Below are 12,189 nucleotides of genomic sequence, written 5' to 3' on the forward strand. Positions count from 1 at the left end.
CATTTCGTTAGTGTTAATTAGTATCGATTGTTTTTGCGCCATGTCGACAGCACGTTTACCCCTGGCAACGGCTATGACGAGTAGCATCAACAGCTGGTGATTAGTGTTGGCTAGTGGTTCCGGCGAGGTGAACAATGTGATCTAAACACGGCTACTCGGCTGTTGTTGTAAGGGCGATTGAATCACACAACAATGTGTTGCGCTTAATCCATAATTTATTATCTGCGCCGGCCGAAGCGAAGGTGCACGCTAATGCGATATCCATTTAATTGATTCATACGGTTAGTGGTATGTTGTGGTTCCTAGAAATATCATTACATTTTCATAAGGTTTAATGGCAGTTATTTCGTAGCGCGTTACAGACACGGTGAATGCAAGTTTCAGTTGAGCGTCGGTTGGCTACTCTTTGTAACCATTTTGTAAGTTTTCTGTCGTAGAGAAGACGTAGAAAAAAAAGATAATTTCTCATGCGTGATAGATGAGTTGGAACTGCTGCTACCTTCGCCATCCTGCTCGGCACATAATGCAATCAATTCTTTATAATTGAGCTAGCTGTCCGCACGTTTACCATCACATTATGTGGTGTTCGGTGGAGAAACATCTTGAAGCACACACAGACATGATGTGCTTCAACGAGACTATAAAGGAAGCAAAGTGCCTCTTGTGCAATCGCCTTTCAGCGTCACTACTCCCCCATTTCTAGATCTTGAAAATAAGCATGCGTTTGCCAATCACCCCCAGTTTCCCGTTCAAACGATCCCCACCGCAAACATCACGGACACTTGGTGTGTATTATTCATGGGGAAGTTCTTGACAAGTAAATTATGGTGAATTTTATTAAAGCATTGGCCACCGTCGCGTGTCACCCCTTTTATCGTTTAGCCGAGCCGAGCGCAACCGATGCCGATCCTCGGCATTACGATCCGGTGGGATGAAATTTCACTTGTCGTTGAGTTTATGCTTGCGCAAATGGAGTGAAGCTAATCTGCATTGCAAATTTTCTCCCCACCCTACCGCACGGAAGGCTGCTCACTTCTGGCCGTGGCGTTCATCGTGTGCCAGTGCCAACACATGGCTCGTTGAAGCACCCAGACACTGGAAGAACACAATAGCTAAAGTTCTGGACGAACGAAGCGATAATGGAGGTGCTACTCACACTTTAATGTATAAATTCTAGCATTAGCTTAGCCCTCGGGTTCGTCGGGGTGTCTGGTTACGCAAAATGGCTCTTTTGTCTTGGTGCGCTGCTCCTGGTGCATCCTTATCTGCGCGTTCGAGAAGAAGAAGCAACCTTGTCGACCGATTGTTGGTAGAGCTTAGGGTAAGGGAGCCTATTTACTTACGCATACATTACACACTGTGTAGTGAAGATGTTCCTGCTTGATTTTAGGCATTTGGGCGGGCCTGCCAGTTTGACTAGAGCTTATGGCGCTTAGCGAATGCGATAGTGTTTGGCGCTAGTTTACGTGGCTTTTGTAATTGAAAAAGATACAAGATGGTTTTCATGTTGCATCCGTTCCTGTGCTTTGTGTCACAAGACCGTGTTGAAATGCTTAAATTAGATTTAAAAAATATTGCTACTTCTGCATTGTCAAAAAGATTAAATTTCTAAGATATTCTACAGCGCTGTATCACGAGGCTGTATCGGAGCATTTGGGAAATTTCCATCCTCAACAAGAATGGTATCTCGAAAGCTCAACTCGATGAAATTCATGATCATCAATATTCATGTTAATGTTTGATCTGATATTCTGCAATGAATATGATCGTTTTGGCAACCAATTTAGGTCAAGAAGGAGTTTCGAAAGGTAAATACTCACTACCAGTATTACAATGGCTTGCTTTGGGAACGGGCATATGTAGATGAGTAGCAACTGGCATCATTTAAGATGAACAGTGATAAACAATAGCTGTTTACTGGCTGGTTTGCTGGTTGCTGCTACAATAATTCAGCATGTGCCCCATGGTAATGGCGCAGCTAATGAAACCTAATGCTGAGGACTTGCACACGTGGCTCGCGGTGAACAGTAAATAAACATGTACGTGTGTACAACTCATCCGGATCCGGTTCAGCTGCTCTGACCATACTAATTAACCAGCGGATTAGTAGTGCTCCTTTTTTCCAGGAATGGATTTTACTCGCTTGTGCAAATGATGATGACGTGTGAAAGAGAGTAGTCCGCATGTGTGTGTGCTGCGTTTATGCACCACCATTTTTTGTGTGATGTTTTACCGAATCGGATAACATAGTGATAACATGCCAGGCGCGAAACAATGCTAGCTGTAACACTTTGCCCATCTTTCCGGCGTGCCAATAGCTAACCATTTAGTTGATATGGTAATACAATGCTTCAATTTGTCCGTGCCTGTGCATCGACAGCACTGGTCAACGGTTTGCTCCGGTAGCCTAGTTTGTACGAAACACGCGGATGACAGCACTCGTGTTGCTCTCACAGCTTCCGACGAACGAGTTGCCCAGTTCTGATCTCTCGCCCCTGCACCCTGTTTGCGTGGTCATTTTGTTTACAACAGCCATATGCATACAAGTTGAATGTGCCTGCTCGGACAAAAACCCACCACAAACTGTACAAGATTACATTCTGCGGTTCGGAAATTGAAATATATTTTACCATCTTCGTGTGCCCATACGGTCAGCACGGTCACTGCAGTAACCGGTACCTTCTGCCCGTCATTCACTTTAAGCGCTTGGGCTAAAAACTACCCGTTGGGACGTGTCGAAATGGGATTTACGCTACGTCCTGTTTGCATCGCACTCGATGATTGTGCTTGTTTGCTACACTTGCATGTAGTTTTACTTAACATTTCTCACCAACCGCGCCCGTAACACGGTGCATCGTAGCCCGGCATGGGCCAGCCTGTTAGGATCACAGCTTCAACAGCAAGCGAACGACCTGTAGAGTGTGGTAAGGTGCAGCACAAAGGAGGATCGTAAGCTGTACGATTTATTTCGTAAGAGATTCGCTGTATCGTTTGCAAAACGAGTATTTATGTGAAATCGAATGTCGTGTCTGTTACCAGGGACCAACGTCCAAGAACGCTCGGGTTGGGATGTGTGCACCGCGCTCTCATCGTGGTGTTTTGCGAACTATTTGCCACTTATCGATGTTCACTTTCGGAACGAATGATTCAAAGGGATTCTGTTGTTGTTCTGTGCCTGTTTTTTGCTGCTTCTGGAAGAGATGTGGTTGAAGCTCTTTTTTGTTATTTACGTAATGTGTGTCTGTGTGTGTGTTACATGGGAAAAAGCGATACACAAAGCTTTCCGTGCTGTGTAACTTGATTCCACTCGGATGAGCTGTTTCTGGTTTTGCAGATTTTAGCTATTGATCCATCCGAATTCTTCACACGTTCCGTGGTTCGGACGGGGCGGGTACTAAAAAAAAAATGGCGCATCCTTCCTTTATTGGTCTCAGTCGACCGTTTCCATTTTGGAGAATTGAAAATCAATCCTCTTACGAAACATTCGTTTTGGGTGTGTAAAAATGTGTTTTCAGAACATTAGCGATAAGTTCTATGGAATGAAAGTTTACTTTTTTACGGTTAAATAGAAGATTCCAATTTAGCATTCCAGCCAAATTGAATAAGTTTCTCCACACTACGTTAATTGAATGAACTTCAACTGGTGGAACTGGTTCGCCGGTAAAGCTACTTTATTACCTATCCGTTTTGATGAAGTTCCAACATTCCGATACGAGTCCCTGCTGCTGGTGGCAGCGATATTGGTGCTACCTATTCGAAGCGGCTCAACAAAAGAATTTTTCTCTTTGATTTTTCCTTCGACGTTCGACAGTTCTGATTTCGTGAAGGTTTGCTACGATTCACTGCTGTACGACAGGAGCGAGAAAGGAACGTTTTTTTTCTATTTTGTTGTTATTATTTTACTGACAGTGTTGAAGGTAGCGCCGTAGCAAGGAATCTCTCTGGACGATATCGATTATAGCTTCTCATCCGCACAATCACACTCCGTGCAAAAAGGAAATTTTTCTAGAAATGTCCTGATGAAAATCAATGCGGTGGGATGGTGATCTATAAAATCACGTCTTTGATCCTTTCCTTCGAAGGAATGGAATTTATAGATTGTTTATCAATTGTTTCGCATTTTTTTGCACAGATCAAAAGACGCGGATTAATGCTGCATACCGGAGGCAATTTTGACCGCACTGCCATAATAAAACTCATCGAAACATATACTCGTTCTTTTCGCGGTTTTGGATCATGCATATTTTATGTAATTATCAGAAAGCCGTCGGTAATATTGAGTGCGAAGAGAGAGCTTTTCGTGATATATTTTTCAAATCGAAGCGTGTGCTTACAGTAGGAATCTGTTTAAGATAAAAAAAAACAAATCAAAAGTTTTTAATCAGATTATATTCTCTGGGTAAATTGTTTACACGACAATAAATAAGGCTGTTTAGTTCAAAAACCATATAATATCATACCGATCAAAAATGCCTGCCGAAGGTTACACAGATTGTTGCTTCATGAAATTAAAAACGCTGTTCAAGGGAATGCAGCCCACGAGAATTATGAAACACGCAGCCACTACTGAACGTGTTTGATTACTGCCCACCCACTTTGTGTCCGTTTTCCTTTATCACGTGGACGGATTGCTGTGTGGGTGTGTTTTCCCATGCAAAACCAAATCATGGCGTTGGGTTGAAATTCCAGTTAAGCACAAGACCATTTCCTAGAAGGCGTTACTGAATGCAGTTGCCTCTGAGAAAGCAAACTGGTTTGATGATTTAGTAAAAGAGCGATTTTTGTTTTATCATTTGCAGTCATAGACAATTCTTAACAATCCAGGTAGTGAGCATGAGATTTTATGTTTCAAGTTGTTTGTGCAATAATTACTAGATTCTGTTTTCCAGTTATCAAACGTATCGTACAAAGCAAGGAATTTAAAGAAAAAACGCTTCAGCACCACAACAGCGTCATATCCATTAGTTTATCTAATGGTAGCAAGAACGCCACAATACTAAACACGACTCTAAGCTAGGCGGGATCAATTTTGATTAGAAGGAAAAAAAACCACAGCACTGAAAACAGTCCAACTGATTGATAGCCATTCGGGCGTGACGGGATGGTTTTGACGTGTTCAAGATCGGCAGCATTCCAACAGTCATGCCGAGTGGGCAGCTTTCATAGAGAGCGTTTTCGTGCGAATTCACACAACTTAGAGTACAGCTTTTTTTGTGGTAAATTGAATTGAAATTGAAGACGTTTGGCGAACGGTTGTTTGCTTTTCCGTGTCGAAATTTCTAGGCACGGTTACGTGAAGCACCTCACGACGCGCAAGAAAATAAAAAATTGGAGGACAAGCTAACGAATTGGAATCAATTTCAATCAAACCACACAGTTTTTGGTATGAGAGCAGTGACGTTACGTTTGTATAGGTTTGATTTTACTTTCGTACCAATAATGGATGGTTTTGGTGGGCATCTAGTTAAATTAAACATCAATTTTATTTAAGTTAAACTAAATAAATAAATAAATTAATAAATTAAATCGCATAAAAGAATAGCATGGTTTGTAAATTTGTGCGCAGTTCTTTGTATGTATCGACGATAATTTTGATTTAACAAAAGTTATCATTACTGTTGACCCTGTAAACTGTTTGAAACCCATTTTCATGTAAGAACGCCTGACAAAGCAATGACGCGTGCTGCTCGCTTCATATGGTCTAACGTGTCGCGATAGAACGATTCGAAATGAAAGCCTATCTAATAGCATTATCTCTTCTTAGTCTCTGAACCTTATTAAAACCCACAAGCTCCCGCATCCGCATCAGGCACCGGCCAATGCGTATACGGGCAGCACATGGGTAGAGCGCAGAACCTAGATATTAAATGCAGTGCTTAAAATTTATGACCCTTTTTTGATTTACGACCAAAACCAAAGTTCGCGGTTGACGGTGGCCATTCGCGCCACGGCAAAGGAACACTGCCAAGAGATACATCACCCGTTGCCATGACGGTGCGATCGAGTTTCGGAGGTAACGGAATTATTGCCCAGTAATTAAATATATTAAGTGTTGATTAATTAATTTACGTCCTGTGGACCTGGTGCCCTGACGGGGCCGGTACGATGCAGTGCACATCCACTATTTGCCACTGCTCGTTGAGTGATGTTGATGACCATGGCAAAGAAGGCGATAATGATGATGGTGATGATGATGATGATGATTGTTGTTACTTTAGTTGGGTGAAGAAACCGCGAGTGAGTGATTTGTCTCCGTGGTCAAAAATCTCTGCGTGCGACGGATATTAACTACCAACAGGTCGGAAGATACTTCTGAACCAGATGACACTCTGCATGGAAATTGAGTATACCGTATCCTTCAACGCATACACTCGTATCTCATCTGTTGGTAACCGGTTGCCTGAGATACGACGTTTGGCCAAATATCCGGGCATTCCAAATGCTACCGAGTATAAGGTACGTGTCGTGTCATGATACAGCTTTTTAAAGGTTTCGTTAAAAAAACTAGTGGAAAGGGTTTGTTATACAGTTTTAAGATAAATTCCATCGACAAAGTGTTAAACATTTGCACAGTCACTTCCGCATATCGTAGAGAGCAGTTCGACATCGACAGGTTGCAATTTTATGGGTTTCTTTCACCATAAACCTATTGCTATTGTGTCACCGGAAACGGCAGAACTGGCTCGACAAAAAACAAAATTTCCAGCAATTTTCTTTCAGTCACTTTGAAGGGTTCACCTTACGGAAAACATGTTTCCATTCAATTGTGTATTGTGATTTGAACTTATAAGACTTAGTACAACATTGTTGCAGTAACAATACGACCGCTAAACAGGGTGAATGATGATGATTTCTAACGATTCGTTTGTAGCTACAATAACATTGTTAATAAATTAAAAGCTTTGGTTAACATTTGCAAGAATTTAATTTGTTTCACATGTTACAAAAGAGTTTGGACCACCAATTATTGATTTTTAACACATTCTTCCTTTCTCTACTCTCTCTCTCTCTCTCTTCAGCGATTCCAACACCTCGACCAGGTGGTGGAGACGTGCGGGTTCCTCGAAAAGGATAGCCCCTCCTGGCCCGCCTTCCATATCGCGTTCTTCCTCAGCTCGTACGTGGTGCCGCTAATACTGATCAGCGTCCTGTACATGTGGATGCTGTCACGGTTATGGCGAAGTTCGGTCGGTGGCCGATCGGCGGAGTCGAAAAAGGGCAAAAAGCGCGTCACCCGGCTGGTGGTGATCGTGGTGGCGGCATTTGCTTCATTATGGTTTCCCATACAGGTAAGCTAGCGGCTGTGGGAAGCAAACCGATTGAAATGTTGTTGCCATGACATAAGAGCATTAGGTAGTGGAGGGCGTCAACTGTACCGCGCCCGACAATGGGTCGTCAACCGGTGGGGGGAAAAAGGCTCTTTTGTTGAGGATTTTTCCTGTTATTGCTACTTCATTGCTGCCTTGTTAATGATAGCTCACTACACACGCTTGCAAGAAAGGGAACGGTTGCTGCATAGACGCCCGCTATTTCGGGGACAAAATAGTAAGTCGTTTGTGCAAGTGTCTTTGCTGTCAGGGACACACGTGGCAACAGTGCGGGCACGATAAGTGACGTCAAAATATATGAGCAAATTGTCAACGTGTAATGGGTAGCAAAAGTTGTTTCGTACGAGCTGAAGTGTTGGCATTAGGGAGTATTTAGAGCTTAGTGGGCAAAACGGGTGTTGAACGTTTTGAACCGGAACAATCGGGACCAACAATCTGGGAAGCGTTGAAGTTGTTTTTGGGCTAGAAAACAGTTACGAAAATAGTTGAGTAACGATGTTGTGTAGACAGAATTGATCCGAAAAAAAACCTTGTCGAGGGATATATTTATTAATTTTACTTTCATAGGCTTCGTTCAATAAAGAATATTACGAGTTTTAACGGTATAATCAGTAATATTTTCTCTCTCCATTGAATCTCGCAGGATTCAACGCAGGAAACTCGCAGGATTAACTTGTAATGGTTTTCTGTAAACCCATCGATTGAATGAAGCATGAAGAGGCTGCCGATTTAATTCTTGTTATCTTTGCAACCTTTAATCATACCACTGCTTCATGTTTAAAACATTCGGTCAACAAACGGTCACGGTTAAAGCCATTCCTATCATCATTCCAATGCCTGTATCCACGCCATAATCATAAATGAGAATACCCGGCTTGGGGTCATCAAAATGGTTCCTGTGCGCAAAAAATGCCATAAATTCTGCCCATAAATTCCTTGTTTACCATACCAAATAGAGAGCCGGGTAGAGAAAACAGTTTTTCGAACCGAGCCGATGGGTTACTTTTGGGGGATGTAAACATTACACCACCCTGGGGTGGGTGGCGTCTCTGCCACAAATGGTTTCATTTCAATTGCTCTCATCGTTGTCCGTAATGTTGGGTAGTAAATGGTAATATGGCTGAGGCCGAGCCAACGATGCGACGGGCGCTCAAAATTACAAAACTGACCAGTCAGGCTTGTCCCGGGTCGACCATTTTATGGTATTGTGAGCATCCCTTTGACCTAGCACTAGCGTACCAACCCGTGCTGGCTGCTCGTTCCCTTTCATGGTACGCAATGTGTTTAATAAATTGTAGCAAATCAAATCAGGGCTCGATTGGCCGTAGCATGACGGTGCGAAACAGATGGACTGTGATTGATTGATGACCCGAAATGTTCGTAGGCATTAGTGTTGGCACGCGTATGAACTGACCCCGATTACGTTTGATTGATAATTCGAGGCGTGTTGCGACGGAACCAACGCGGGTGGGAGCGATAAGAGAAACGCGGGTGGAGTTAAATTCATAATCATTCACCATTTCGTTCGTATGTTGCCGATTGTTGTCTGCGTTATTAATCGAATACATGGGATTTACCGTGTCTAATCGAATTGTTTAATGTAACGGTGGATGGTGGATATTGCTGAGTGCATGAAATAGCCCGAAACTGCAAGCAATAATTCATTGTACAGGGCGTACACAAAAGTCTTTGATCGTTCCGAGCAAGACATCCAGCTCAACGAACATATGTTTCGCTTCGAGTACAATGGCTTAATGAAATTGTTTGTCGGCATTCCGGAGGAACCATGCAGAACATAGCATGTGCTCTTTCTTTGTACTGCTCTGTATGGCATCTATGAAACAATTGGATACATTTAGAATTTTATAAATGATCCTCTATAATTTAAACAGTCTCAAAGGGAACAGCTTCAAGTGAACGACTCTGTGTCATATTTTTGCAGGTGAAGCAATGTAGCTTGAAACTAGTAAGTTTTTCGTACCATTCAATAATATTCCGTTCCGAGGAGATCAATGCTCAAAATTCTAAGGACTACAAAAATTAGCTTCGATAAATTTGTTAGCAAAATGCGTATCGACTAGCAATGAATGCTTGCATGAACTTTCGCCTTTCAGATTTGAAGCTTAAGCCAGCTAATGGCTGGTAAACCTTAATTCTCTGTTCCGTTTTCCACTCGTTTTGCCGATTTGACTTCGGGGTACCAAAAACCTGCTACACAAAACATCGGTACGGCTCGATCCGTTGGGGCCTCTAAACTCGGATCCATTAACAGCTTTGCAAAATGTGCAAATTCTGAGTACGACTGTGGTTACGATGGTTATGCCAGGTCAGTATACCACTGCACACTACAGTCAGTATTTATGTACACGCTGCTAGAGTTACGTTCTACCAACGTTGAACCGTGACGTTGCAAAAAATGAATCAATTTTGCTGAGATGAGAATTCGCGAGACATTCAATTTAGTTCAACCACCATCGCCTGGTGGAAAAATAGTTTCCGACGCTGCTTTGAATGTTTTTAACTAGGTCAGACGTGTGGGGGTCACCAAGCAATGCACGAATAACGGACAGCGTGAAATGGTGCAAAAGCAAAACGTTGTTTCAAACATAATATCATTCATAGTGCGTTAGACGAGCTTTCATTAGTAGCCACGTGGTGTGATGGCAAGCCAAAATTTGGTCGCTGGCTTTCAAATGCGTACTTCATATGTTGTTTGCATTGAGTGTAAATCCATTCACTGGCTAGGCGTGGCTAATGTGTTGGTTCTGTGCCCTGTTGACTGTTAAACAAATTTTCAAACCACACACACACACGTTCTCCCACGTGTCCGTTTTTGGGTTATGAGAAAACATTCGGTCCTCGTCATCTGCCGGTCATATCTGCACCTCGGCACTTTACAGTCAACCATTATCCCAATTTCAATTTTATGCTTCGTGGAACTAGTGCATTGGACACCGGGCAAAAACGGGTCAACGTGTTACTCTGCATCATGCCGTAAATTTAATCTCTTTAAAATGATAATTGCTTTGCAGCTTCAGCACCGAGGGGGCGAAGCTGTTTCTACAGCGGGCGTTGGTGGGCTATGATAACGCTACACAACTGTTTTCGGTATGCAGCGCTCGAAATTGCTGGTATAAATCCAAACTGAGATGAACGACCAGCAATGGGCGCTCCGTTTGGTTAGCACATTTTATTTCGTATTCATTTGCAAAACAAATGTTTTACTTTGCTCTAATTTTTGTAATGAAAAGCAATGCGCTTAGAATAGGACACATGAAGGCATGCACCATCGAAGCGCTACGAAGAAAAAGATACTTTATTCCCATTTTTAACCTATTTTTTTGTTCGTAAAAATTAACAGAAAACTCTTTGTGTTTGCAGGTCATCCTGGTGCTGAAAAGTGTGGACGTATTCAAGGCAGACACACATTTCAAAATTTCACTACAAATCGTATCACACGTCCTGGCCTACACGAGCTCCTGTATAAATCCGCTCCTGTACGCATTTCTGTCGGAAAACTTTCGGAAAGCTTTCCGTAAGGTAAGTATTGCACATGCCGGAATAGAACCTCTGTGATTTTTTTTCTGCTTTCCACCCTCGCCGGCGAGCAAGCGTGCAAGGTCCGTGCTCTGTGTCAGCATTGTTATTTTCATCGTCGTGGTTTAGTTGTCGTGACTAGTCATCTCACCATGGGGAGCCATTTGTCATTCCATTATGTTTGTCGGTATTATTGCTCTTTGGCACTTTTTGTAGCCTATCTCGGTATGGCATTGTGTCATTCCCCGGTACCTTGTTTGGTAAACCAATGTTTTCTAGACTTTGGTTTACGGTTTGCGGTTACTTTCATCTTCGCCTGGTACAGACATCTTTTTCTGGTGTTTTTTTTTTGTTGAGGCTTTTTTACCATTCACGGTGAGATTCTAATTTGAAGAACACTAACGTTTCAAACAAAAATCCACACCGCAAACACCTAAAACTTTGACATATTCTATTTCCTCAGTTTGATAAACTTTTAAGGCTTCAGTTAGGAGTTTCAGGAGACTCTGTGACACAAATGTATGTTTATAATTACCAAGCTTCAAGCTAAATAGTCGTTTCAAAAAAAGAACTCGTATAATATGCTTGTGTGCCAGTGTCTCGTATGAATACTTTGAAATCCTTGGAAGGAAACCTACCTAAAGCGTGGATAGGAAATCGAAGTAAAGCGTGGATAGGAATTGAATTTGAAGCTGTACATTCTGCGTAAATAGCTTCCTATTACGTTTGCTTTGTTTTGATTTGATTTAATGAAGAAATATCCATTTACATTGAACGTGGGCGATGTGAAAAGAAAAGGGGAAATCGGATTGTTTTATTTTGCTGGTATCTGGCTAGGAATACATTAAGATTAATGTATTCCATGATGAATAACAAATATTGTTCCGACTTTGCATTACATGCCGCAGGGCATGGTTTGCTGGATGCTGATAAGCGTGATTTGGGTCTTTTTCACTTCACATTGAAACCATTAGAAACCTGGTTTGGAGTCAGAATGTTACAAAAAAAAAAAACAAACGCAAAAATTACGAACATTTGATATCATTCCATTCCAGCTCCAGGATCGGTAAAGGGCTTTCGTTTTCAATTTAATTGGAAATAAACTTTTGACTCGGATTTCAATACTGAAGGAAAATAAAAACAAATTCCGCAAACATACTCCAAACATCGTGTTGTTTAGCAGCTGCTATGCATTTGTTATTTGTAGAATGTTTATATTTTTTGCTGAAGACTTCGATGGTTCAATGTAAAATTTTTCACTTAAAATATATGCTTTTAACAGTGATACAATACAATACAAAACTAAAAATACCTCTCAGGTGAA

The 12,189-nt window shown here is 41.9% G+C and overlaps 1 protein-coding gene across 1 annotated transcript in view; it reads left to right on the forward strand.

The window, feature by feature from the left end:
• LOC118504450 (allatostatin-A receptor-like) overlaps positions 1-12,189 on the forward strand; it is a 78,113-nt gene that overhangs the window by 36,975 nt on the left and 28,949 nt on the right. The window contains exons 2-3 of the mRNA XM_036038942.1: positions 7,020-7,289; positions 10,710-10,868. Coding sequence (XP_035894835.1) covers positions 7,020-7,289; positions 10,710-10,868 — 429 coding nt within the window. The remainder of the gene's footprint in view (positions 1-7,019; positions 7,290-10,709; positions 10,869-12,189) is intronic.

Source organism: Anopheles stephensi, chromosome 2, assembly GCF_013141755.1.
Source record: "Anopheles stephensi strain Indian chromosome 2, UCI_ANSTEP_V1.0, whole genome shotgun sequence".
NCBI classification, from domain to species: Eukaryota; Metazoa; Arthropoda; class Insecta; order Diptera; family Culicidae; genus Anopheles; species Anopheles stephensi.